We start from the raw sequence: 27,819 nt of genomic DNA on the forward strand, positions 1-27,819 counted from the left end.
CACCTGAAAGATGTATAGGTGGGCTTCTTAAGGATTTAACTTGGCCTGGATGGGCACCAGTCTTTTTGTATTGGACCCATGTTGGTAAAACCAGTTGGGCATCCGTCTAAGCTGGGTCTGAAAGGTTGTTAAAATAAGTTAAAGATTTCCAATGAATTTAGGACCCATGTGACCCAAAGATGTCCAAACTAATCACCACAGGGACATGATGGATCCCAGTGCATGAGAAGTGGCTTCATCAGCCACGGAAGAACATAAAGAAGCCTCGGTACTTCAACAGTTAAACTGTTTTTTTTTTTTTTCTAATTCAGTTTTTAATGTGAATATTTCAGTGATTACTGATTTAGTTTAAGTCAAAAAGACAAAATAAACTTTATTTGAAATGCGTCAAAAACAAAAGAACAGATTTTAGTTACGGCCCTACAGTGCCCCCTGCTGGCTGGTGGAGTATAAAACAACCAGACTGTGACCCCTGGCAGTTTCAAATTGTACATTTAATTTATAACCTCATTAGCTGATGACATGATTTATTTGTTCTAAATAAGACAGATCCAAATAATGAAACTCACATGACAAAAAACACTTTCATCATAATTTATTGCACAATAACCCTCGCAGCCGGTTACAATTACAGGGTTTAAAAGTCAAATAAATACAATTTTCTGTACAAGTATAGTAAAATGAAGGGTCTCAGATTATTCCAATTATAGATGCAAGTTTGTCCATAAAAACTAAGCTTTAATGTCTTTTTATCCTTCCAAACATACCTGTGTCAGTCTGAATGTAAGGCTGAGGAGCTTCAAAGCTTCAAATGAAACATCAGAAATAAAAACAGCATCTAGTCAGCTTTTACATTTCCAACAGCTAATGGAGAAATTCTAGAGAGTTCATGATGAGAGCAGGAACTCTTTCAGAAACACCAGAAATATCCAGTTCTCGACCTCTTGAGAATGATATTAGGGAAGAAAGTGAAAAATCAGACCCAGTCTATAGAGAAGATGGGAGAAATAAGTTAGTAGGTGCTCTGCTTCTTGTAGTGTAGACCTCTTATTTCCCTTAGCTTATTTTGACCTGCAGCACCTCTCCAGCTCAACTCTGGACTCTTCGCCTACGACCCGGTAAAGGTTTACATGTAAAAGCTGGCTTCGTCCTTGGAGAAAGACCGACGTTACAATATCCTTGACTGCATTCCTAAAAAGGCAGAGTTTCACACCTTTTAAAAACTTCTGCAGGAGTTCGGATCAGACGCAGGAACGGAGAAGACTCCAAACGGGTCTGTCGGACAGAAATAAAAACCTGCATATGAAACATTTTAAGTCTGCGTCTGTTGAGCAACACTGCATCTCATTTACAGGAAGGTGCATTTGAATAAAAAGCTTGTTGGTGATTCTGCGACGCTAGCAGCCTGGTTCGATGTACAACACATAAAATAACTTCTATTAAATACAGCTCTAAATAAATACTGGCGGGTCCCGTTCAGATCCTGGAATCCAAGGAGGGCTCGTGTAGCTCTGGGAGGTTTCTACCTCTAGATCAGAGGTGTGGAGTGTGTATTCATGTGTCGGGTTTAGCTGATGGACTTCAGTTTGGACCAAGGGTTTGTCCCGCGGACCTCCAGCGGCGGGTTGTTGGAGAAGATGTGGTTGCAAAGCTCCTCCAACGGCGGCTCAGGGTCAGAGGTTGCAAACTGAGCCGCCTCCTCCACCTCCTTCCGGATCTCGATGTCGATTTCCTGACAGAAGAGAGTCCCATCAGTTCCTGCAGGTGTTTTATGTTTTCAAAGCATATTCTAAGCATATCCTCTCCACTGTCACTACATGCATGCTCAGTATGAGGGATTGCTGCAAAGTCAACGCCAGTGAGTGTCCACTGTCTCTACATGCTCATCCAGGAGGAGGGAATGCTGCAAGTCACTGACTGGATGCAATCTGCTGGGTTTCCTTAGATAGAAAAACTTTTTATCCAATTTGAATAAAAAGCTAACTCTGACTGCACTGTTCAATGATTAGGATTAATAGGAATGTATGAACCTGACTGTTGTGAAGAGCCTTGAGACAACATGTGTTTTGAATTGGCGCTATATAAATAAACTGAATTGAATTGAAATAAAAACATACATTTAATGAGCAGGATTTGTTTTTCCTTTTATAATGTGGACGTGTGTTTCTCCACACTGCTGTAAGATGCATCATCTAAAAGCAAGAGAAAATAAATCTATGCTTAGATACCTGAACTCTTCTACTTTCTTCTGATACTAGATTTCAAAATTCTCCTTTAGTACAAGAACGGCAAAGCAGTTCCTGTTTTTCTAGTTGTGAAACAGTGTGTTACGCAAGAACCTAACCAAAATGAAGAAACAGCTTACAAAACAAACCTCTCTGCTGCTTTCAGAACATTTGAGAGTAGAGAAGCAGGCAGGAACGAATGCAATGATTGACTGATCATCAGTTAAAACCAGAGGGTCTGGCAGTTTGTTGCTCTCCAGCATGAAGGTGTCTTAACACAATGCCACGATGGAAAGACATCAGCAATGATCTTACAGAATCAGCTTTGATGAATTTAGTTTCAGGTCCACTTTGCTCTCAATCATTTTGTCCCCAGAAATATAAACAGGAATCTGCCTGGTATCGATCCGAGCGGTCAGAGAGACCATCTGGGCGGAGAAGCTGCCTCTGTGGCGGCTGCTTTTTTACAAACAGCGCTTGGTAGCGCCGATCTGAAGGTAAAAGTCTAAGTCCAGGATGTGTGGGGTCTGCAGAGATGTTAGCTGCCCTGTTCCTGTACAAGGCCTGGATGGAGGAAATTTCAGCCCTGATGATCCTCTCTGCAGACCCGACTGTTGGTTGTAGTTTGTCCTGTTTTGTGGATGAGCTGAACCACACTGAGCCAACAGTTACTGCTGGAGAAGGATTTCTAAACCATCTGAACAGACAGAAAGATTAGATCACAGATGGAAAACATCCAATCCTTCCAGGATGTCCCAGAAAAAGACTGACTGGTTGTTTGAAAGGACTCGAGGAGAAAGCATCTTCATTCTGAAATGAATGTGGTAGCAGATCTGAACAAAGCAGAAGACTTCCAGAACAATGGAAGGAGGAGGGATGATGATTTGAGTTTGTTTTGCAGCCATTCAGTGGACCATGAACCAAAGTAACGTGAGACCATCTGTCCAACACCAGCGTGGTCCAAACTGGGTCAGACAGGACAATGATCCCATAGCAGCACATCTACAACAGAACAGCTGAATCAAGGTTCTGCACCGGCCCAGTCAAAGTTCACACTGACAGAATAAAACGTTGTGGCTAGACCTTCAGAGAGCCGTGCAGAACCACATATCTGCAAACCTCAATAAACTGAAGCCACTTTGGAATGAAGAGTGGACCTAAATTCCTCCACAACAGGTTTAGATGATCTCGCCCTCATCCCTGCAGCCCAGCCTGAGAAGCATCCTCACCTTGAACTCCTCTACAGACGCCATGTTGTTGCCGAGCATTCGCTCCTTCAGCATGGAGATGGGGTCACTCTTACTGCGGACCTCCTGGATCTCCTCCCGGGTCCGGTAGCTGCAGAGATTCACATGATGAAATACCAAAAATGCACCTGTTGGTTTCTTCACGAAGACCCCACTCAGCATCTTCTCTCCTGAAGGTGACGGACTGACCTGACACCCGGGTCACTCATGCTGTGTCCATGGTAACGGTAGGTCTGGAGCTCCATAATAATGGGCCCCTAGAAAACACAGGAGGTCATTTCATCAGATCGTCAAACAGAGTTGGATTGGAGTAACTTGAGAGGCTGATGGCATCAGAAAAACAGTGCAGGTCGAAGGGTGATCATGGGCCACAGGGTGAAGCTCAGCTCACCTTTCCAGCTCTGCAGTGATCTGCAGCAAACTGTGCAGCCTCTCTGACACACAGCACGTCCATCCCGTCCACCTACAGAGAAGATAAGGACCACATCACTGCACCAGCTGACTGAAAACGTTCTAATGTTTGGTCATCACAAGTCAAGAGTTTCTGAACAGACTGTGTGCAGCATCATACATGAGCATCAGACAGCTGGGTGCATGCTCACACCTGTAACTGCCAGGACGGGGCATCATCCGCCGCATCCCGTTATAATCTAGGTCCAGGCGGGCAGCGGTTGTAGCGTACAGCCGGCGCTGCAGCCGCTGCCCAGGACCACCGAGCTACGACCCAAGTTCTGGGTTTATGTCTCACTCTGAGTCCAGGGATGAAGTCTCCCCTCCTGTAGTAGTCGGTGCTGGCAGAAGCTCTCTCCACGGACGTCCCCATGCCGTACTTGTTGTTCTCGCAGATGAAAATGCACGGCAGCTTCCACAGGGCGGCCATGTTGAACGACTCAAAGAGTTGGCCCTGGTGGGATCACAGAGCGCGACACAGCAGAGCTTTAACCCTTTACTTCGACTCCGGTAACAGAAGTTCTTTTAATACTTTAACACAGGAGGTCATCATGTCTGCTTCTGATGAAATTATCTTTACAGTCCTGTCCTAAAGTCCCGATCCAGTTTCCTTTTCTCCCCACTTTTAAGTCTTTCAGCTTTTCTTTGGCTGCCAGCTGATTTTTCACTTTCAGTTTTAAATCCAAAAGCCTCTTTCTACTCTGATCTCATGTTTAGGAAGGAAATCCCACCAACACGCATTCAGAGTTTAACACAACATATTTATTGCCTAGAAACACCAAGGAAGGATTTGGTTTTCATATCAACTCCGGAAAAGAAAAATCCTTCTAAGCGTCGGTTTCTTTTTGGAAGACGCTGCTCTTACAGCTTTGGGCAGAAGATCCCATCAACTCATCCTGGGCATCACTAGGATTCATTTAAAGTATTAAAAGATGTATTTTAACAACTGTTCTTTTTTTTCCTTTAATCCACACAAGCTGAAATGTATACATAGAACCCTAGTAGTTTTTTTTACAATGTCTTCTAGCAATTTGCACCTTTAGGATAACTTGTGTTTGGGCGCAACAGCCAGAGGCACGTCTGGATGAGTCCCAAACCTACGAACTAGAGCTGCAGCTCAGGCATTCAAGCTCTGCACAAATTCACCAACCGGAGGCCCTAAAGGCCCCCTCTGATTTATGTTTTAGTGGCCGAGATACGGAAGCTCACAGGAGACAGTGGATCAGTATGTGATGGTAAATAAAAAGATCAGAAATGTGGATCAATCATTAATATTCTCACAATTCTGTGCTTTTCTGATATCTTGCAGCCCTACTAAAAACATTACAAACTGCTGAGCATGGTGGTGGCAGCATCATTCTGTGGGGCTGCTTTGATGGCAATGATCTGCACAGACTTTATGTTATAATGAAGAAGGATAATCGTTCAACTTCACCTCTAAACAGCAGGTAGATGGTCGAAACCTGGACACGGTTGGGTGTTCCAACAAAACGATCCAAACGGATCAGAACTGGTTTTAAAGTAGGCCAACATCATGCTTCTGAAATAGCCTTCATAAAACTAAGAGCTCAACCATGTTGGAAATGAGTGCCAGGGAACCGGCCGGGTTTATCCCAGAAGCTCAAAGGCTCTAAAAACAACCGGGATGTCATGTGACACCATGCTGCTCCACGCAGCAGTCTTGGGTTCGATTCCCGACCCGGAAACCTTTGCTGGATGCCACCCCCCGCCCGTTTTCCTGTCTGTAAAGAAGAACTTCACCAAATCAGTGTCCGTTGATGTAGAATTTTGATCTTTTGTGGATTAGAGAAAACGTTTTCTGCACCAAATTCTTGCAGCTGTAAAAAGGAGATTAAAGAAACCATGACAGGAGAAGCTAACATGACCTTCATGCCAACGAGGAGTGGACTGGACCTTCAGACCCGGACTGGACTGTATTCTAATCCTCCTCACCTGATTGGCTGCTCCGTCTCCATACAGTGTGACACAGATCTGATTGTTGGCTTGGTACTGACAGGCCAGAGCGATACCAGATCCCAACGGCACCTGGACATCGTAGTTTACACAAGTATCACACTAAAGGTCAGGGTTCTGTTAACTTATATAAGGTCAGCAAAACCAGAACAAAGGTGAATCTGAGGTTCTGAAAGTTTGTGAGGGTACCTGCGCGCCCACGATCCCGTTGCCACCATAGAAATGAGGAGCATACATGTGCATGGAGCCTCCCTTCCCTTTGACCACGCCGCCTTTCCGACCTGAGTAGAAAGGACCAGTTAGGTCAAAGGTCAGCAGGTACCAGGCAGGGTAGTGCGACCCGTCTCACCTGTGAGCTCAGCCAGGATCTCTTTGACTGAAACTCCCCGGGTGTAGGTGTATCCGTGAGCTCGGTAAGCCGTGATCAGATGATCCGAGGGGTTGATGGCGGCTTCGATACCTGCAGCACAGGCTTCCTGGAACAACGCAAACACTTTAATAATTCAAGCAGCAGGTAAAACTAATTCTACTCCATCATAAACACTTTGAGCTGCAAACCCGACTTTCAGTCTTCATCATTGGTGAGGAGCCTCTTTAAAGCTGCTTCTCCTTATTGAGGTTTGCAGACATTCGTCTCTGCACAGCTCTCTCAAGGTCTGGGCTTTGACTAGGCCATTGCACACTGTTTTCACTTCATCCTCCGGCACCTGGACTCCACAGGAACCTACGCCAGGATCCTGTTTGTGGATTTCAGCTCTGCCTTCAACACCATCGTCCCAGTTCTGCTACAGGAGAAGCTCTCCCAGCTGAGTGTGCCCGACTCCACCTGCAGGTGGATCACTGACTTCCTGTCTGACAGGAAGCAGCGCATGAGGCTGGGGAAGCACGTCTCTGACTCCCTGACCATCAGCACCGGTTCCCCCCAAGGCTGTGTTCTCTCTCCTCTGCTCTTCTCCCTGTACACCAACAGCTGCACCTCCAGTCACCAGTCTGTCAAGCTTCTGAAGTTTGCGGACGACACCACCCTGATCGGACTCATCTCTGATGGTGACGAGTCCGCGTATAGATGGGAGGTGGACCATCTGTTGGACTGGTGCAGCCAGAACAACCTTGAGCTCAACGCTCTAAAGACAGTGGAGATGGTTGTGGACTTCAGGCAGAACCCAGCCCCACCTGCCCCCATCACCATCTGGTACGCCGCTGCTACAGCCAAGGATAAGGGCAGGCTGCAGCGTGTCATTCGGTCTGCTGAGAAGGTGATTGGCTGCAGTCTACTGTCGCTCCAGGAACTGTACACCTCCAGGACCCTGAAGCTTTTTTTAAACTAAGCCCAACTCTTTCCCCCAAGCTAGGCGACATCCACCTTTAAACCAGTTTAAGTATTTTTCTCTCCAGTAGATTCAAAGTTAGACAGCATTTAACACTCAAGCCCATCATTTATCTGGAGTCCTACAAGGTCCGACTCTTTATTCTTCCTGCCGCTTTTTCATCGTTTTGTTGCTGTTTGGGATCATTGTTCTGCTGATGACCCGGTTCAGGCCGAGCTTCAGCTGTGGGACAGATGGAGTCACATTTGACTCGAGGATTGGGTTAAAGAGGACCCCCTTGGTTCACTCGATGACCGCCAGGTTCCCAGGTCCTGTGGCCTTTAAACAAGCCCAAAGCATCACCCATCCACCACCGTGTTTATAACCGGTTGGTTTTCTGCGGTGTGTTACGGCTAAAAATCTTTACTTTGGTCTCATCCGTCAGAGGACTTGGGTTTCATGAAGCACAAGACTTCAGGGACCAAGTCTGCTGCTACATTCTCTCAACCTTTCCAAATCATACTTATTCAGTGTTTTTTTAACTGTCCTTTCATGACCTTTAACCTGCTAACCGGGGCCTGAAGGGTCACCGATGGAGCTTTTGGTTTCTTGAACATCTCTGATCTACACATGCTCTGACCTTGAGGTGAGCCTCCTGGGAAGATTGGTAGATGTCTAAAATGTTTCCCACTTATACCTCCTTGCAGTAAAGATCTAGTTTAGAAAGTTCTCCAAGGTCATTGCTGACACATTTCCTCCTTGGCCTTGTGGTACCTCAGTCCTGACCAACAGAACAGGCGTTCTGCAGCTAAATGCAGCTGTGATTTAGACGTGTAGATACCTGGCCATCGTAGAGGTGACAGAATCCCCGGATGATCTTCTGCTTGTAGAGCTGATCAGCTTTGAGCTCCATGCGCCTCACCATCTGCATGGTGCGGTAATACTGGAGGCCCTGCTCCCTCGTCAGCTCCGCCTTCGTAGGAGGCCCCGCCTCCAGGCGGTGCAGGTCGCATTTCTACAGGAGTGAAAGGTTTTTTAAAGAATGAAACCACCACGACCTTCCAGTTCACTGACAGAAGAGAGTTAATCTTCATGTTTCAACATGTTGAGGTTCAGTAAGTTTAAATTTGTTTCTTTTTACAAAAACTTTTCTAGAATGCAAACTGATGTCAGAGGGCATTCAGCTTCTTCTCACCTTGATGTCAAAGGTCGCCTGGGGAGTGAAGTCGGACAAGGAGCGGGAGACAACGAGGACTCTGGCGCCCTGAAACAGACCAGCCCTGATTATCATGGAGCACAGCTGACATCAGATGACAGGAGGATTACGGGTCGGAACCCACAGATCAGAACCCACAGATCATCCACACCAAGCAGCACAAGGGCTGCCTTCCTCTTCATAGGTGAGGGTTAGTCAGATAAGACAGCCTAGGGGGCGATGGGACGGGTCTGGGTCTGATGAGGACAACAACGTGGTGGGAGAACGACACCAAACCCTCAGCTATCAGTTTGTCACGTTTGGTCGTCAGATTAGATCTTCTGGCCGTCCTTCAAGCATATTTAGATCTTATTTAATTCTCGTTTGACCACGACTCGTTTGACTCACGATTTTTTAGATGGTGCAACTGTTCTAAAAGTACAACAGAACTGGAGCTGATCTGTTATTAGAGCCATTTGGGCTTCATATTTTAACGACTCCGAAAAATAAAAACTTTCTACTTGTTATAATAAAACTCCCATTTTATCTTCTAGTGAAGTTTTTGTTCTCATCTCTCCATGAATAATAGGCAGCCATTTTGTTTTTCTGTTACCGCCAAAAGCTCCAGTAAAAGAAGCTCACCCCAGACCAACTCCTATTGTTAAACTTAAGGCTTTGAGCAGCTCAGCCATGCAGAAGCTCTGGTTAGATTCCCCGGCCCGGTTAGTGAGCAGCCAGACACAACAGATGCTGCAGGAGGTTCTTACTGGTCCATCTGGCTGGGCGGTCTGGGCGCTAACTAACTGTGCAGCGCAGACTGGTGGTGCTGGTGGTGGTTTAGGTGGGAGCCGCCGGGCCTGTGGGGGTGCTGGCGCCGCCACCGGCGGAGACGTTAGATTGACGTACTCTGACAGGTCAATCAGCAGCTGGGGAACACAGGAGCCAACCAATCAGAGCTGAGCACAGCCAGTGGAGCTCTAAGAGGCTAGAGGAGACAAACAAGACGACTGGAGGCTAAAACCAAGGAAAACAGAGTCAACACGGTTGCTGAGATCTAACAACTTTAGATCTGGGATATTTAATCTCTAATGTTCACCGATCACTGTAGATCTACAATAAATAAACCAAAAAACCTCAACTAATCTACACAGCTAGGACTGAACCACATTAGAAAATACTGATGAAGCCATCAGGTGGGATATTTGCCTCCCTTTCTCCTCTGTGCTTCCATCACTCTGACCTTTAACATTTAGGACTCAGCCCAACTGGCTAAATATTACATTAGTATGAAAACACAAGTTCTTAACACCTGGAATATACAGGTCCTCAAAATATTAGCATATTGTGATAAAGTTCATTATTTTCCATAATGTTATGATGAAAATTTAACATTCATATATTTTAGATTCATTGCACACTAACTGAAATATTTCAGGTCTTTTATTGTCTTAATACAGATGATTTTGGCATACAGCTCATGAAAACCCAAAATTCCTATCTCACAAAATTAGCATATCATTAAAAGGGTCTCTAAACGAGCTATGAACCTAATCATCTGAATCAACGAGTTAACTCTAAACACCTGCAAAAGATTCCTGAGACCTTTAAAACTCCCAGCCTGGTTCATCACTCAAAACCCCAATCATGGGTAAGACTGCCGACCTGACTGCTGTCCAGAAGGCCACTATTGACACCCTCAAGCAAGAGGGTAAGACACAGAAAGACATTTCTGAACAAATAGGCTGTTCCCAGAGTGCTGTATCAAGGCACCTCAGTGGGAAGTCTGTGGGAAGGAAAAAGTGTGGCAGAAAACGCTGCACAACGAGAAGAGGTGACCGGACCCTGAGGAAGATTGTGGAGAAGGGCCGATTCCAGACCGTGGGGGACCTGCAGAAGCAGTGGACTGAGTCTGGAGTAGAAACATCCAGAACCACCGTGCACAGGCGTGTACAGGAAATGGGCTACAGGTGCTGCATTCCCCAGGTCAAGCCACTTTTGAACCAGAAACAGCGGCAGAAGCGCCTGACCTGGGCTACAGAGAAGCAGCACTGGACTGTTGCTCAGTGGTCCAAAGTACTTTTTTCGGATGAAAGCAAATTCTGCATGTCATTCGGAAATCAAGGTGCCAGAGTCTGGAGGAAGACTGGGGAGAAAGAAATGCCAAAATGCCAGAGTCCAGTGTCAAGTACCCACAGTCAGTGATGGTCTGGGGTGCCGTGTCAGCTGCTGGTGTTGGTCCACTGTGTTTTATCAAGGGCAGGGTCAATGCAGCTAGCTATCAGGAGATTTTGTAGCACTTCATGCTTCCATCTGCTGAAAAGCTTTATGGAGATGAAGATTTCATTTTTCAGCACGACCTGGCACCTGCTCACAGTGCCAAAACCACTGGTAAATGGTTTACTGACCATGGTATCACTGTGCTCAATTGGCCTGCCAACTCTCCTGACCTGAACCCCATAGAGAATCTGTGGGATATTGTGAAGAGAACGTTGAGAGACTCAAGACCCAACACTCTGGATGAGCTAAAGGCCGCTATCGAAGCATCCTGGGCCTCCATAAGACCTCAGCAGTGCCACAGGCTGATTGCCTCCATGCCACGCCGCATTGAAGCAGTCATTTCTGCCAAAGGATTCCCGACCAAGTATTGAGTGCATAACTGTACATGATTATTTGAAGGTTGACGTTTGTATTAAAAACACTTTTCTTTTATTGGTCGGATGAAATATGCTAATTTTGTGAGATAGGAATTTTGGGTTTTCATGAGCTGTATGCCAAAATCATCCGTATTAAGACAATAAAAGACCTGAAATATTTCAGTTAGTGTGCAATGAATCTAAAATATATGAATGTTAAATTTTCATCATGACATTATGGAAAATAATGAACTTTATCACAATATGCTAATATTTTGAGAAGGACCTGTATTAGACAATGAATGCGCTCAAACACTCGTTTCCGATACGAATATTGCACACACTGATGTTGCCATGGCGATATATTGTGTAGCCTTGTATGCATGAGAACCAAACAGGATAATGTGACATAATGTGTTTATGGTTGTTTGTCCAAAACAACATTTATGTCACAATGATTTTATTTGATTAGAAATGAAATAAAAACAGGGCTGCACGGTGGCGCAGTTGGTAGCACTGTTGCCTTGCAGCAAGAAGGTCCTGGGTTCAACTCCTGCATGGAGTTTACATGTTCTCCCCGTGCATGCGTGGGTTCTCACCGGGTACTCCGGCTTCCTCCCACAGCCTGTTAGGTTAATTGGTCACTCTAAATTGCCCTTAGGTGTGTGAATGAGTGTGTGTGGTTGTTTGTGTGTTGTCCTGCGATGGACTGGTGACTTGTCCAGGGTGTACCCCGCCTCTCGCCCATAGACTGCTGGAGATAGGCACCAGCTCCCCCGCGACCCACTATGGAAGAAGCGGTAGAAAATGACTGACTGACTGAAATAAAAACAAACTGAAGTCATTCAGTTCACAGTAAATATTTCTCATTTCCCAGTCAAAAAGCTGCAGAGAGATTTGCTCTTTGGATTCATTTTGAGCCTGAATTCGGACCGATGAGATGATATCAGAGCCTCTACAGAGGATCCATTTAGTGAATTTATTTTCAGTAAAAATAAAAACATTTTCAATATATTCCTATGAAAAAATATTTACTGAAATTCTTTTTTACTTTAAAGTCATTTTCAGGCTTCTTTGGAAATAAACTTTTGATTAAGAAAATGATTGTTGAATAAATTACTTAAAGTTTTTAAGCATAAAAGGTTTTTTTTTCTTCCATTTTATCAGTTCTTAGTTTAGAGGCCGTTTAGTGTTGATTCTGTTTTTCAATGTGTCAGTTTTAGTTACTGACGCATTCAGTTAAATGCTAAAAAACTAAATGATGTGCTGATGTGAACTGCTGACACACAGGCAAAACTAGCAGTTAATGTAATACACATAAATGAAAACAACCTGGTCACTGCAGAGGGGAGGAGGTGTAGGACCAAACATCAGCAGCTGCTTACCTCCGACACCGTTTGGGCTCCCTACAGTTCAGGTGCAGGCGGTGGGGGGGGGAGGCAGGGGAGGAAGAGGAGGGAGAAAAGCAACAATAAATGGGGTTTGTTGAGTTTGTGAAGAATGAAGGCAGCAGAGCAGGACAGAGAAAGCTGGAAGGAATAAATCATGGTTCCTACAGTCAGACTGTGGGGTTGTTTTGTTTTCATGGCTCAGACGGATTAAAAAAAAGGTGAAGTTTAATACGTCCCAATTAAACCTGGTTGAGGTCTGGATTTATTCCCAGAGTCTGTAGGAACCTGCGGTCACTGAACGCACCAGAAAAGAAGACTTTACATGCTGCGTTCAGGTTTCACTACTGACCAAGATGCACTGAAGGGGTCTTTTTAGATAGTCTCCTAACAATCAGCTAGACTTCTTCATGAGTAGTTTTACTGCCTTCCTGAAGGTCTTTTTACTTGGACCTCTGGCTGCTTTTTCACCCAGTTTTAGCTGCTTGGATGAATGTTATATAACTTAACTCTGACCAGTGGTTACCTAGGACATATTCAAGTTCCTAAACTAACAGATGAACCAAAACTAAACCATAAAATCAAATATTTAGCCCTTTGTTGAAAACAGTCCACCACAAGAAGAAGTTTCCCTTTTCTTGAACTGTAGCTTCGGAAAACGCCAACAATAAAAAGGCATTTTATTCGTTCCTCCATTGAAGAAATAACAAATATGACCCCTGGAAAACAGGGAGATCGTTTTTCTCCAACTCCAACAACGTTTAGATGTGTCCCTGGTCCAACACACCTCAAACAAATGGCTGCATGTCCTCCTCAGTATGCAGTCAGGTTCTCCAGAGTCCAGCTAATGACCTAATTATTCAATTCAGGTGTATTAAAGCAGAGAAACATCTAAAAGTTGCTGGAGTTTCACACCTGTGATCTAAATAATTAGAAACCAGATTTAAAGCTGCAGTCCTCATAATGAGTCTGAAGAAAACCTGCACAAACTCTCTAAAACAAAAGGCATCAAAATGTTAAAAATATCAAAAATCCATGGAGCATCCTTTATTCTGAATTTTCTGATGTGACTCAATACTGATAGCAGCTTCAACCTCAACACAAATAAAGTCAGAGTTTAGCTGCATTTTCAGCAACATGCGCGTTACTAATAATTATATCCGTGCATCTTCATCAGTACAAGCTAGTGTTGTTAGAGGAAGGTAAACCATCGCAATCACAGAAAATAATTCACCTTACAGACAGAAAAAAACCCAAATCAAACCGAAGAACGCCCCAAGTTTCCCTAAAAGAAAATATATCCAGACACGTGTTAAGTATCAGAGCAGAAATTACATTACATAACCACAGGAAAACCTGCAAACAGAACATAACTGCCGCCAACAAGGTCAGCTAATGGTTAGCATGAACCGGTTCCGTCCAGAACCTCCGAATCTGAATCGAACCACTCACCGCATTCTTCCCGGTGATCCTGCAGAGAGCGTTAGAAATGATCGCCAACATGGTTTTCATGCTAATGAAGGACGCAGTGACTGCTGAGAGGATTACCTGCTGTTAGCCGCTAAAGTCCCCGCTCTTAATGTCCGTCCTGAAACTGTAGCCTTTAAATAAAGGTTCCGCCCAGCGCCAAACGATGGAAAGACCATTTATTTTTAGAATATCCACCAACTAAATCTAGAAAACACATTGGATCAAAAGATAAAAAAAGACCTTTGACATTTCATACGTAGACTAAGTCCCAAAGAGCCTTGTTTGGCTTGAGCTCTGAACATTTATTAGAACATTTGCTCTGACATGGAGCCCGTCACATTATCAACATTATGCGCACAATCTCTATAGCATAAATCAGATAGAAATAGATTATCTTACCCTACATAAATCTAGACACAGATACATTTATTTAACCTATCGATCATTTCAGTTTCTCACTTATATGTATACGTTACATAAGAAAATCATTCTGGAAACATTTTCATGTAAAGGTGTAAACCTGGAGTTGTCCTTTCCATCCCATTCACATCTTTCAGACAGTTGTTCTAAGGTGGGAGGATGAGGTTTACGTCTGATATTAGATCACTGCCAGGAACGTCATCATTCAAAACATGGATAATTTCCTATTTCCAACCTCATGGGAAACAAAGTTTTATAAAGTAAAAAACACATGGAAGAAGTCTTCTTGCAACACGAAACCTGTCCAGTAGAGAGCGCTGGAGGACCTGTCGCAGCTGGCTCCACTTGATCCAAACCTTGTTGACTAGTGTGTCCCGAACCCTGGTCCTCAGGGCCCAGCCCTTCATGCTTTAGATGAATCTCTGGACCATCACACCAGATTCAAATGACTGCATCCCCTCCTGCATGCCATCGAAATCACCTGTTCATTCAAGTCAGGTGTGTGGCTGCAGGGAAACACCTAAAACATGCAGGACAGTGGTGGAACCTTAAGACCAGGGTAAAGAAACCCTGATCTACTGTCCACAAAATATTCTCACAGACTTCTGAGAATTACTTTGTTGGAGCTAAAATCCAGTTTCTGTGTGTCAGTAGTTTGTATAGATTAAAATAAAGAAATGGGAGCAAATTGTGTATTTGTGGCGGGCAGCTGGTGACAGGTTAAAAATCCTGAATATGGTCCGACATCGGCCTGGTAATGGGCTTACAAAGCAGCCAATGTCCAAAGAAAATCCTTCACAAGGCCTCCAGAACCACAGATCAAGAGCACTTTAAAGATGAAAAGGGAAAACAAAATGAAATCAGAGCTGGATCGAAACTTCTGTGGCTGTGTAGGAATAATGTGATCAAGACGGATGGAAGAAAACAGTTGAAGACACAGGGAAGACTGAAATTGAGCTAAATAAAATTTTATTGCATTGAATCCATTCCAACACATGCAGAAACAAGAGATAAAGTAATCTGTGCATATACTGTATGTGTCAATTTAACATAAAGTAATGATATAACTTTACTGTAACACCTTGCAAATGAGTCAGGACTAATTGTGTATATTCATGACAGTTATGTGTTTGCATATGTGCGACTGCTCCGGAGCTACAGCAACTAAATGTTTCAAAAAGAAACAAAGTTCAAGCGTAACCACAGCAGATAAAAAGCTGACACCATCTGGTGAAAACATTTGGTATAAAAATGGCATAAAGTATTTTAAGAGAGTTCATTGTCTCATATGGAAGCCGGACAGACTCCTGCAGTCTGGTGCTCTGCCAGGCACCTCTGACCTCTCAGGACTCCACAGTTTGGTTAAAATGTCTTTTCCCGTCCAGGTAGAGCATCGACTCTGGAAAACAAACAAACCAACAAGTCCCAGTTGAAATGGCCAGCAAAGCCCGACTGCTCTGGTTTACGGGGTCAGAAACAGAACAGCAGGTAGGAGGAAAACCTCTGGCTCACCTCCGTACGTCTTGGGAATGATGCTGGGGACGTCGCGGTCGGAGGCGAAGGTGTAGTGGAAGACGTTGGTGGTGTTGTGCTGGCGTGTCAGTGGGTCGAATACCTCGCTGTGAACTCTGACCTGGATGTACTTCCCTTGAGTGTAACAGACCTGAAACACAGAGATTAAAAAAGACCTTAGAGATACACAACAAAAACAACTTGACGCTGTTTATTTCTGTGTTAAACGCTAAATTACTTTAAAATAAAACGTTTCCGTGTTCCTCCAAACACCATCATCAGTCGTAAGTGCACACAGGAAACAGTTGTCCTTCTATATACACATAACACTCGGACGACTGGTCCATCCTGAGGTCCAAATACCAAAACATCAGAAGACCAACCTGGAGCAATCAAATGCAAGGAGGGCTGCAAATACCTCTACACTGGTCTCAACACAGGACCCAGCAGTGTACACACACCTGACGCAGAAACAGCTTTGAAAATCAAGAGGTCTAGATTTTGGACCAGCGGTCTCCAACTCCAGTCCTTTAACTCCTCCACCACACCTGGATCAGAAGGCTGAATTACCTCCTTGGCATGTCAGCAAGTTTTGCAAAGACCCGGTTGTTAAGCATTTATTTGATTCAGGCGTCTTGGAGCAGGATTCATGGAGGAAAGGAGCTGCAGACCCCAGGGTCACCAGTGGGTGACCCATTTCCAGTTTCCTGGATTCAGGATTCATGACTGTGGGTGTAGGGTGGCTCAGGTTGAGATCCTAAAGAATCCAGGACCTGAGCTGAAAAGAAAAGGACCTAGGACTCTGGATGGTCTGGAGATCTTGTGCAATGAGGAATGACCAAAGATCTCTGTTTCTGAGGACTCCAACCTTCTGGAAGTTGTAGGAGATGAAGTGCTGCTATGCTAGCTGAAGTAAAAACAGTAAAATTGTCACTAAGTTTGGAATCTGTGATTTTATAAAAACAATTGCTTTCTTAACATGGGACCTTTTCTCCACTAACAAAATTTATGCTTTAATTTTTGTCACATGTTAGAAATAAGTTTTTTTTTTTGTTTCGTCATATTTTTAAGAAAATGTTTACTGAACACAGTCAGTCTAAGATACAGTGTCAGTTTGAAGCTTGTTGATTCACTTTTAGTGCATGAGATGAAGGCAGCTGAAGGTTCTGCACCTAAAAATGGGCAGGACGAAAAAGGAAGTTCTCATTTTCCTGCTCGTCTTTCGCCAGCCAGGAAATCAGCTTACATGACAGAAAACTAGCTTAAAGATGAAGATGGCTGCCTGACCTGTGATGAGAGCATCAGTAATGAACCGATCTCGACGGGTTTCTGGAACAGAATATCATCGACCGCCACCAGACTGGGCCGACATCCTCTGCAACACACAGAGCAACACTTCAGGATGGAACCTCTTCTCCGATCACGGTTCTGTCTAATTAAATATCTCACCCGAAGGAGCAGGCGTTGGCCCAGCCCAACTCGTAAGCTTTCCTCATGAGAAAACCTCCGAAAATCCTGTTGAAGATGTTCCTCTGCTGCTCAGAACACAAACACAAACATTTAGTCTAAATAAACAACACAAAAAACACAATTAGAAGCACAGGATTAGTTTCATTCACTAGATGAGCTTAATGGAGCCACAGCTGTGGACGTATTTTAAGGCAACACCTGAAACAACCAACCCCAGAACAAAAGCCAAAGAGTTTGAGAAGATGCTGCTGAAGCTGGTTTGAGTCAGAGTCATTATCCACAGAGAAATGAGTCCTGAAGCAACATGGGCTGAAAGGCCACTCAGAGAGGAAGAAGCCATTAGTGCAAAAGCAACATAAGAAGTCAGGTTAGAGTTCACACTCAGTGAGAAAGACCTTCATTTCCGGAGATGTGTCCTGTGGTCTGATGAAACTAAGTTTGATCACAAGTACGTGACCAACTTAAAAATAAACTGTAAACTTCTCATCCGTCCAAAAGGGGAAAAAATATGAAAACCGTTTGGTCGACTGAATCAACAAGGAGGAAACTCATCTCCTTGGAAATAAAACCTCTGTGGGTTTTTGACCTGCGCCAGGTGTCGGCATGGTCTTTGATCGGTATTTGAATCTTCTGACCTTCTTCTATCAGACAGATTTCCAGCTTTCAAGCTCTTCCAGGAAATGTCCGTGTGGAGGAAAGGTTCGCCTGTGAGCTTTTGTCTCTCCAGATATGCGCCTCCGATGCATCGTCCCATGAGACACGCTGGAAATGGCAACGAAAGTTTATTTCCCGCGGGTTTATAATCCCGGGTGACGTAAGAGCTGCAACGTCTGTTGAGCTGCGCATTCGAACTGCCTGACCAAAATGGATGACCCCAACACCACCCAAAAAGCCCTGATCTCAGTCCCAGGTGCAGGTCTGAAAAGGTGTGTGTGAGCAAGGCAGCCAGCAAACATGATCCAGTCACACCGGTTCTGTCTGGGGGAATGGGCCCAAGTTCTAGCAAACTACTGGGAAAAGAGAGGAAGGTAGAGGGAAGCCCAAAACATTTGACCCAATTCATGCAGTAAAAAGCAAGCCTTCTGAATATTAGAGAAATATAAATAAACATCTGATTTTAAAGAAACTAAGAAAGTCATTATTCTGGCAATTAGGAAATAGAAAAAAGTTTGGTAATCCTAACTGAGGTAAAAACAGGAAACATTGATGTCAGATGGTGAGAAAAATATCAAATTAAAAGATTAAAATAAATAAATTCACCCAAAATCCTCCATCCTGCAACTCTTCTGTCTCACCTGAGGGTGGCAGATCTCCAGTCCTTTCAGCTTGGCGTCCTCCATCCAAACAGACTTCAGAGGCAACATCCTGCTGCGGAAACTAACTGTGCTGAAACATAAAGCAGCATGAAGAACGTCTGATAACATCTACAGTAACAAAAAGCTGAAATTAAATGGACCGTAGACTCAGGAGGAGACCAACACTGGGAGGGATTCTGGTCATACTTTGTATCGAGGGTGTTGAGGAACAGATCATGGATGATCTTCCTCTCTTCGTCTGTGGGAGCAACCTTCAGCAGCGACGCGGTACTCAGTTCAACTCGCCGAGATTTATTAGCTGGAAATATAAAGAAGCGACAGAGCGGGGTCAGACATTTGTCCAACAGATTACAAGACTATCTGATGCTGGGGTCTCCAACTGTGGTCCTGAGGACCTACTGTCCTGCATGTTTCAGATCTCACTCTGGTCTGCCTCACGTGATTTAGAAGGTTGCATTATCTCCTCTGCTGCAGGAACCTGATAAAGACCCAATCATTAAGTGTGCTGAACCAGGGAGACGTCTAAAACATACAGGACAGTCAGGGTTGGAGGTCTGTGAAATATCACAGTGTCAGACCTTCTCCTTCCTGTAGGAGCTTCTCTTCCTCCGGACCTTCTGGCATCAGTGGATTCACAAGCGCAGCCCTGGAATGATGTGAGACATAGAAGAACCAACATACTGAAGCAGATGGACAGTTAGGAGCAGGTTTTCATTTTTTTGTTGCAAAATGCAGATCATTTTGTTGGAGTCGAACATCTGTTACAGACCTCAGGGTCAGAGACCCGTGGTCTGTTACCGACCTCAGGGTCAGAGACCCGTGGTCTGTTACCGACCTCGGGGTCAGAGACCCGTGGTCTGTTACCGACCTCGGGGTCAGAGACCCGTGGTCTGTTACCGACCTCGGGGTCAGAGACCCGTGGTCTGTTACCGACCTCGGGGTCAGAGACCCGTGGTCTGTTACCGACCTCGGGGTCAGAGACCCGTGGTCTGTTACCGACCTCGGGGTCGGAGACCCGTGGTCTGTTACCGACCTCGGGGTCAGAGACCCGTGGTCTGTTACCGGCCTCGGGGTCAGAGACCCGTCGTCTGTTACAGACCTCGGGGTCAGAGACCCGTGGTCTGTTACCGACCTCGGGGTCGGAGACCCGTGGTCTGTTACCGGCCTCGGGGTCAGAGTCCCCTGGTCTGTTACCGACCTCGGGGTCAGAGACCCTTCGTCTGTTACCGACCTCGGGGTCAGAGACCCGTGGTCTGTTACCGGCCTCAGGGTCAGAGTCCCCTGGTCTGTTACCGACCTCGGGGTCAGAGACCCTTCGTCTGTTACAGACCTCAGGGTCAGAGACCCGTGGTCTGTTACCGGCCTCAGGGTCAGAGTCCCCTGGTCTGTTACCGACCTCGGGGTCGGATACCCTTCGTCTGTTACCGACCTCAGGGTCTGAGACCCGTGGTCTGTTACCGACCTCGGGGTCAGAGACCCGTGGTCTGTTACCGGCCTCAGGGTCAGAGTACCTGGTCTGTTACCGACCTCGGGGTCGGATACCCTTCGTCTGTTACCGACCTCAGGGTCTGAGACCCGTGGTCTGTTACCGACCTCGGGGTCAGAGACCCGTGGTCTGTTACCGACCTCGGGGTCAGAGACCCGTGGTCTGTTACCGGCCTCAGGGTCAGAGTCCCCTGGTCTGTTACCGACCTCGGGGTCTGAGACCCGTGGTCTGTTACCGACCTCGGGGTCTGAGACCCGTGGTCTGTTACCGACCTCGGGGTCGGAGACCCGTGGTCTGTTACCGACCTCAGGGTCTGAGACCCGTGGTCTGTTACCGACCTCGGGGTCTGAGACCCGTGGTCTGTTACCGACCTCGGGGTCTGAGACCCGTGGTCTGTTACCGACCTCAGGGTCTGAGACCCGTGGTCTGTTACCGACCTCGGGGTCAGAGACCCGTGGTCTGTTACCGGCCTCAGGGTCAGAGTACCTGGTCTGTTACCGACCTCGGGGTCGGATACCCTTCGTCTGTTACCGACCTCAGGGTCTGAGACCCGTGGTCTGTTACCGACCTCGGGGTCAGAGACCCGTGGTCTGTTACCGACCTCGGGGTCAGAGACCCGTGGTCTGTTACCGGCCTCAGGGTCAGAGTCCCCTGGTCTGTTACCGACCTCGGGGTCTGAGACCCGTGGTCTGTTACCGACCTCGGGGTCTGAGACCCGTGGTCTGTTACCGACCTCGGGGTCGGAGACCCGTGGTCTGTTACCGACCTCGGGGTCGGAGACCCGTGGTCTGTTACCGACCTCGTGTTCAGAGACCCGTGGTCTGTTACCGTCCTCGGGGTCAGAGACCCGTGGTCTGTTACCGACCTCGGGGTCAGAGACCCGTGGTCTGTTACCGACCTCGGGGTCAGAGACCCGTGGTCTGTTACCGACCTCGGGGTCAGAGACCCGTGGTCTGTTACCGACCTCGGGGTCAGAGACCCCTCGTCTGTTACCGACCTCGGGGTCAGAGACCCCTCGTCTGTTACCGACCTCGGGGTCAGAGACCCCTCGTCTGTTACCGACCTCGGGGTCAGAGACCCCTCGTCTGTTACCGACCTCGGGGTCAGAGACCCGTGGTCTGTTACCGACCTCGGGGTCAGAGACCCGTGGTCTGTTACCGACCTCGGGGTCAGAGACCCGTGGTCTGTTACCGACCTCGGGGTCAGAGACCCCTGGTCTGTTACCAATCTTTGTTGAGCAACTCAGGTCACATCTACTCCAAAATTGATATCATTGAATTTTTTTAAATGTTCTCCAACTTGTCTTATGATGAACATGATCCTTTTTAAAGCCCAATTTTTGATCTGCAAAATCCTCACTTTGTGCCTTCAGTGATTGGATTCTCATCAGATTATTGTGGTTCTGACCGGCTAACCAATAAATTCCTGTCAAACAACAATTTTTCGGGTAATCAAAAGCAGGCGTGTTGGTGGCTCTAATGAAAAAAGTGAAGACAGGTTTTGTCATAAAATCCCTCAGAAGGCTGGAACCACATGGTTTTTACAGATAGTGTAGCTGTTGCATCCGTACCTTTTGTTGGCTGGGTCTCGGGCCACCATGACAAAAGTAGCATCCAGAACGGGGGCATACGATCCATCCCGGTACTGCAGGAGGAGACAGTCACTGAAATTACAATGACTTCCTCTGGTTGAGGAATCCACACCTGTACAACCTTCTGTTCTTTATATTTGCTTCAACATTCAGACTTACAGACCAGAAAATCAGCCAAGTCCAAAGAAAAACTTTGAAACTCCCTTCAGAAAGTCTGGAGAACTACTGATCGAAACTTGAAGGAGATAAGGACCGGATCAGTCCGTGTGTGTTCACCTGTGACATGTGCATCTTTGCTTCAATAGACGACCTCCCAACCCACGTCACGTGACCTGTGAACTTGATGTCACAGTCGGGGTAGATGACGTGCTGCCTCATGTCTGAAACGTAAAACCAAACCTCAGAACTGAACCAAATGAACCTTCTGAAGCATCACAGACTCGTACCGATCTTATCCACCAGCGCTGTGACGATGGACAGGGGAGACCTCTTCAGAGCCGGGTTATACGTGTGAGAGTAAGAAATGAGGACTGGGGAGGAGGAAGAAACATTTCAGCGTCTGTCTCTCTCGGATCTGAAGGAAATCTTTATTAGCTTTGACTGATACCTGCCAGACTGTCCAGGTCCTCCAAGATTCTTCCAAACCTGAGGAGTAACATGGAGCAGGTCAGAGGACAGAAACCTCACCAAGTCTACCATTACTGAACTGATCCATGCAGTGTTACCTGACTGTGTTGTGATAGGTCAGGTACTTCTCCCTGAGCTCCGGCTCAGAGCCCAGAGGAAGGTGGACCTCCAGGAAGCTGTCCTTCATCCTCTTGGCAGGAAGTTGACTCTGAGACTTGGCCAGCATGGACGACAGAGAGACGCGCTCCGCCATGGCCTGCTGATGGTCGCTGTCGACGACAGAGAAACCACAGAGAACATCAGTGAATACGGCAGATATGGGGCGAATTGTTGTGCTCCTTTCCTTTTTTGGGTTTAGTTTTACTTTGAGCATCAAGATGAAAGCAGGACAAGAATCCTTATTTCTGAATATTAAAGATGCTTTATGTAGGATGTAGAGCCCCCTGGTGGCATGAACTTTAAACTACAACCCACTGAAAACCACCACCAACCAAATTAAAAGTCTAAGTGCTTTCTATGAGTTTGAGTCCATTCACTTATGTAAAACAGGAACAGTCATCTCATAGGGAAGAGATTCAGAACCAGATTTAACATAAAATATGGCTGTGGAACCAGAATTTGGCTGTCAAACTCAGGGCTGCATTAGAGACATACTTTCACAGCTACAAACAGACTGCAGTTGAAGGTTACATATTGTAATAAATCCTTAAAGATCAAACATACAATTAAATTAGGCTAACATTATGCAAGGAAACTACAAAATAAAATGCAGTTAAAACAAACACATGATGTAAAGTGAATATGAAATATGCCTTGATTGTACCAACTGTAACAACTTTCACCCAAATCTTTAGGTTCCAACTCATTTCTACACATCCGATTTAAATAAAACCTAAAATAATATTTTCAAACATTAAGTGTGTAAGAACCACCAGGAATGAGTTTTTTCCACAATACTACAGTAACCAGTAGTACTGTGGGAACAGTACTTATTCAACGAGTTTTATTGTGACCACTTTATAGCTCGTTGAAAGTTTTCTCCTGCCGTATTTACTGTTAACATGAAATGCACTGGTAGTAATCTAGGCCTACTGCTATAACAGCAATGATGAGCGTCATGGCAACAAAGCATAGCAACATTAATGTTGCTTTATTAGAAAAGCCTCCAGGCAACTTTAACTGGAACAGTTATATATATGTTGGTGGGAGTGCTGGTGCAATGCTCACGCTCATACTTGAGGGGGCAATTTAGAGAGACCGATTAACCCAACAGTCATGTTGTGGTGGTGGGAGGAAGCTGGAGAACCTGGAGAGAACCCACGCATCAGCATGGAGAACATGCAAACTCCATGCAGAAAGAATTCAGGCCAGGATTGATGCAAGGAAACACTGCAACCAACTTCTCCACCGTTCAGCTCTCCATTAAATAACCTGCAGTACATTTTTTTATGTATTATAGGTCTTAAGGAAAAATCATCTAAATCAGATCTCAAAGAAAATTTTAATTTGGTTGACCAGGAAAAAAACTTGATGGTGCATCTCTAAAATAATGTTAAAATCTAACTGGAAAAACAAAAACAAAAAAAGAGTATAATACCTCCAGTTTGTCGAAGCTCCAACTATTTCTCTCAGCCTGTTCCGCACTGAAACAGGATAAAACAGTCAGGTTCATGTCCTTCAGGAGATGAAGAGGAGTGAATGACTCAGAGGATGAAGATTGTTTCATATTGTCTCACCTGGAGTCTCCAGAAAGATCAAAACCTCGTGTGTTTTAGCTTAATCTTTTTCTAACAGCAGACAGAGATCTGAAGGAAACTCACTGAAGATCAAAATGTTACTGCTCCACAAAGAAGCTGAAACTGTGAGACAATATCAAACTAAATCCTGAAGCTACAGAAGGAGGAAACAAACGGCTGTAAAAAGAAGCATTAAATCTGCCAGGAAGAGACATGTGTAAAAACCAGCCCTGAAACAAGGTGAGCTTCAGAAAAGTGGAAGAAAAAACATGCAGGAAGAATTCGAGTAAAATTAGAGCGACCTGAAGTAAATTCATCAGGTTCAAGTAGTTAGATTTACCATTTGAAACGTGTAAAAGTGGATTTCCTGCAGAGAGGGACACAAAGATTAAAAAGGCTGAGTGTTCAGACGACTCATTAAACGCTGCAGAGACCTGGATCTCACAGCTCAACAAACATTTTCACCTTCTGCTGAGATGAACTGAAAAATGCCTGAATGTAACATTTATTTACGCTCTGCAACGTTGAAAGAAAATGTTTCAGAATTATTACAGATACTGAAAAAATCAGATACTGTCTGATTTAACTTAGTGGGTCGTTCACAGAAAAACTTAACGATGCTCCAAATTCAGAACATGAACAGAACATGAAACGACCCGTTTCTGCGTGCCGCCTGACAATCACACAGCAGCCATTTTGAAATTAAAGCCAGGAAACATCTGTGACTGAGAGACTGATGCAAACACATGCAGAACAGAAATAATATAAAAGCAAATAATATTTTCTATCAGGGGTAACATTTCACATTTCAATACATCAGATAAGTTGGTAACTAAACCCTCATATATGTGATCAGTTAAATACTGAACTAGGATTATATACAAACATATTTCCTGATATTTATTCTTTGCTTGAATCATTTATTAAATATAAGGTTGAACAAATAATGTTAAAAGCATATGTTATTATTATTTAGTTCAATTGTTTCACGCTCCTGTGTTGTTGCTGTGCAGGTTAACCAATCAAATGCTAGAGTCTGTTTAATGACAGCGTGCAAATATAAAATAATAACAAATAAATATATTTACTGCATCACAATGAAATCAGATTTTTATTAACTATGTCAACATTAATTATTTGTTATCTGTTATTTAAATTAATTGTTTACTTAAAAACTTATGACCAGATTTAAATAATAATGTCATATTTTAATTTAATTGATGTATTTATTAAAGTTTTATTAAAACATTCAGCCATATAAACATTAATTGTGGAATTTCTGGCCCTTAATAGTTTGCAGTCAGTGATGGTCAATAAATGTAGACTGATGTTTCTTCCACTCTGAGGCTTTTCCAGTTTATCTTTACAAAACAACAGTTTCTCCAGTTCTCTGGAGAACATGTTAAGGAACAGAGATCCTCGAAGGCGTATCAGGAGCTGTGTGGCAGTCTCACCCTCAGCCATGTCGGGTGCCTTGCCATGTTTGGATGCAGCACCAGTGCAGAGCGACCTGCTCGTCAAGGAGGCAGCGGACCTCAGAAACTGGAACCTGAGCCAGACGAGAACAGATTAACAATAAAAAGATAAACTAGGAAACATATTTCTGTGGTTGACAGCATAAACATTCATCCCATATCCACAGTTTCCGTTGCACAACTAACAGGTCCAACATGGACCCAGACAGCAACCTCCTTGGTGTCACTCTCCAGCTCATTCTGGGCCTGTAGGAATATTAGTCCCTAAGCCAAGTTCTGGACCTGCTTTGGGGTCTCCTTCCAGTGGACATAGGAGTTATTCTTAAGAAGCAGAATAAGCCATTTATAACAACGTATTGAGCTCAATATTATACTTTTATGTTGTTCTTAATAAAAGGTGTAACAGACTGATATTAGCTGATGAATTAGATGGGATCTTTGCTCAGACTAACAGCCCCCTAAGGCTTTGTAAGTGTAGTTTTAAAACAGAATTACCATAATAGGAGCGACGAATGGCGATCTTTTAGTTTTCACACCAGCTTTCTGTTTTCGTGACCAGAAATATTTACAAACAGATGAATTTCTCTTTGTTGTAATTGAAAGAAAAGAGAAGGTGCCCTTTTTCAGCCAGCTCACTGGCAGTGCGCAGCAACAGGTAGGGAAGGGGCACCATTCTGTTCTTCTACATACAAGCAGAGGAAGTGCAGTCACTGCTGTCAAAATGTGATTTAACTGGATTTGGTTCTACCAACATCTAAAGCTCTGCAGACCTCCCTGCCTTAGCTAGGGTCAGAGGTCATGATTTAACAATGAGAAAATGAGACTGGGCAAAACTACTCTCTATGGGAGAGTTCCAGGGCCAGAACCAGAACCACTGCTGACCAGAAAGAACACAAATCTCCATCTCACGGCTGCCAAAATATAACTTTATGATCTCCAAGACTTCTGGGACCCGACAGACGTGGGAGGACCTCGATGTGCCAAAACACTAGAAGACCCGGAGCCACCAGTTGGTCTCCTTTAGCTCGAGTATACTTGGGTTATGTAGCGGGACAATAATCCAAAGAAAATGAGGTCTAGTCAAAGCCTGGACTTAAATCCAGTTGAGACAAGAATGCATGACCTTAAACAGGCCATTCATGCTGGGAAACTCTCTAATGTGGATGAATTAAAACAATTCTGCAAAGAAGAGTGGGTCAAAATTCCTCCATGGTGATGAAAAAGACTAATTGCCACATGGAATAGGATGGCACAACCAATTATTAGGTTTAAGGGGTGAAAACTTGTTTCACGCAGGGCCTGGTGGTTCTGGATAGCTGTTTACTTCCTAAATGATGAAATCATTATTTGAAAACTGCATTTTGTTCAATTAAAAATGATGACACAAAAAATAATAAACAGAAGCAATTTTATGTAAAAGTAAGGATCAGAAATTGTTTTAGGAGTCAGAAGTTAAATGTTTTGGAAAGCAGAGGTCTAAACAGGCTACATGTTTCTGAAACTGGTTCTTTTACTAGAACTACTTGTGTTCACTTTAACTGTGTGCAGAAAGAATCTCTATGGACCTGCTGGGCTCGGTTCTTGTGTCGCTCTGAAGGAGACACGCCCTCTGTACGCAGACCTACTCCCAGGCTGGGCTGACTTCTTCATTAAAGGAACATATCGTGATTAAACCCAAAAATCTGAGGAAGAATCTCAAGAATACAGTTTATTAATCCGTGAACAACCCAAAGAGTTAGTGAGTCCTGTGAAGTTGTTAGCATGTCTGCAGCTCCAGCATTAAACCAGGCTTTAATCCATTCTCACCTCAGGGAGAGCATGTTGAACTCTGAACTCACAGAGGTTAGGGTTCGGGATCCGGATGAGGCGATGATCACAACAAGAATTGGACAGAAATCTCTCAGCAGGACGCAGCGCTGGCAGTCAGTCAAGAGCACCAGATTCCGGGTTCATACGTCACCACGTTCACTACATGCTGACGCAAGACGCTCCGCTCGTTTCTTTACCCTGAGTACAGTCTGTCAGGGTAAAGACAGATTTCAGTTAGCCTAGAAACTTTATTATTGTTTCCATTTCTGATCTTTTCTGTTTATACTTAGAACATTTCATTTCAGCAATTCACTCAACCCATCTGGATTAATCCATCATTATCTGCCTGGTTGTGATTGACAAATAAATAAATAAAAACTGTTGTTGATTAAAAAGTCATTTTATATAGTCTTGACCTGATACAGACAGCATTAACGTGTTTTATATATATAGCACAGACCAAAAGTTTGGACACACCTTCTCATTCA

At 44.7% G+C, this 27,819-nt stretch overlaps 2 protein-coding genes across 14 annotated transcripts; both read right to left on the minus strand.

Moving 5' to 3' along the window:
• Positions 1 to 580: 580 nt before the first annotated feature.
• On the minus strand, positions 581 to 15,200 carry LOC124858158 (pyruvate dehydrogenase E1 component subunit alpha, mitochondrial-like). 8 transcript variants are annotated; one of them, XM_047350056.1, is made up of 15 exons: positions 14,610 to 15,128; positions 13,968 to 14,093; positions 13,872 to 13,890; positions 12,417 to 12,437; positions 9,166 to 9,324; positions 8,399 to 8,467; positions 8,045 to 8,218; positions 6,246 to 6,372; positions 6,086 to 6,177; positions 5,876 to 5,968; positions 4,221 to 4,376; positions 3,864 to 3,935; positions 3,662 to 3,729; positions 3,455 to 3,563; positions 581 to 1,732 (listed from the first exon to the last, which is right to left on the minus strand). In XM_047350056.1, the coding sequence occupies exons 2-15, from the start codon at positions 14,063 to 14,065 to the stop codon at positions 1,568 to 1,570; spliced, it is 1,422 nt and encodes a 473-aa protein (XP_047206012.1). In that variant the 5' UTR covers positions 14,066 to 14,093; positions 14,610 to 15,128; the 3' UTR covers positions 581 to 1,567. The 8 variants fall into 8 exon arrangements, with proteins under 8 accessions (XP_047206012.1, XP_047206011.1, XP_047206014.1 ...); XM_047350055.1 differs by having other exon boundaries at positions 14,410 to 15,128; XM_047350058.1 differs by lacking the exon at positions 9,166 to 9,324 and having other exon boundaries at positions 14,410 to 15,200.
• Positions 15,201 to 15,261: 61 nt separating this feature from the next.
• Positions 15,262 to 27,800, minus strand: acot9.1 (acyl-CoA thioesterase 9, tandem duplicate 1). Of its 6 annotated transcripts, none has more exons than XM_047350072.1 (16): positions 27,361 to 27,800; positions 25,502 to 25,596; positions 23,909 to 24,414; positions 23,547 to 23,742; positions 22,410 to 22,580; positions 22,292 to 22,329; positions 22,131 to 22,214; positions 21,961 to 22,064; positions 21,664 to 21,737; positions 19,186 to 19,253; positions 18,794 to 18,905; positions 18,587 to 18,677; positions 17,271 to 17,356; positions 17,109 to 17,196; positions 15,822 to 15,972; positions 15,262 to 15,708 (listed from the first exon to the last, which is right to left on the minus strand). In XM_047350072.1, the coding sequence occupies exons 5-16, from the start codon at positions 22,562 to 22,564 to the stop codon at positions 15,653 to 15,655; spliced, it is 1,107 nt and encodes a 368-aa protein (XP_047206028.1). In that variant the 5' UTR covers positions 22,565 to 22,580; positions 23,547 to 23,742; positions 23,909 to 24,414; positions 25,502 to 25,596; positions 27,361 to 27,800; the 3' UTR covers positions 15,262 to 15,652. The 6 variants fall into 6 exon arrangements, with proteins under 6 accessions (XP_047206028.1, XP_047206025.1, XP_047206027.1 ...); XM_047350069.1 differs by lacking the exon at positions 23,547 to 23,742 and having other exon boundaries at positions 23,909 to 23,954; positions 24,388 to 24,414; positions 27,361 to 27,799; XM_047350071.1 differs by lacking the exon at positions 23,547 to 23,742 and having other exon boundaries at positions 23,909 to 23,954; positions 24,048 to 24,414; positions 27,361 to 27,799.
• Between the last annotated feature and the right edge of the window lie 19 nt (positions 27,801 to 27,819).

The sequence above is a fragment of the Girardinichthys multiradiatus genome, chromosome 21, assembly GCF_021462225.1.
Source record: "Girardinichthys multiradiatus isolate DD_20200921_A chromosome 21, DD_fGirMul_XY1, whole genome shotgun sequence".
NCBI classification, from domain to species: Eukaryota; Metazoa; Chordata; class Actinopteri; order Cyprinodontiformes; family Goodeidae; genus Girardinichthys; species Girardinichthys multiradiatus.

What these genes read in the sequence shown, in the direction of transcription:
- acot9.1 (XM_047350067.1), bottom strand. An exon ending in ACCTATCACAACACAGTCAG is followed by an intron (nt 22,330 to 22,409) that starts GTAACACTGCAT and finishes GTTACTCCTCAG; the next exon opens with GTTTGGAAGAATCTTGGAGG. An exon ending in CAAAGATGCACATGTCACAG is followed by an intron (nt 21,738 to 21,960) that starts GTGAACACACAC and finishes CTCCTCCTGCAG; the next exon opens with TACCGGGATGGATCGTATGC.
- LOC124858158 (XM_047350056.1), bottom strand. Translation starts at nt 14,065, where the DNA reads ATGGTCTTTCCATCGTTTGGCGCTGGGCGGAACCTTTATTTAAAGGCT. An exon ending in ACGGGATCGTGGGCGCGCAG is followed by an intron (nt 5,969 to 6,085) that starts GTACCCTCACAA and finishes TACGATGTCCAG; the next exon opens with GTGCCGTTGGGATCTGGTAT. An exon ending in ATCACTGCAGAGCTGGAAAG is followed by an intron (nt 3,730 to 3,863) that starts GTGAGCTGAGCT and finishes TGTGTTTTCTAG; the next exon opens with GGGCCCATTATTATGGAGCT.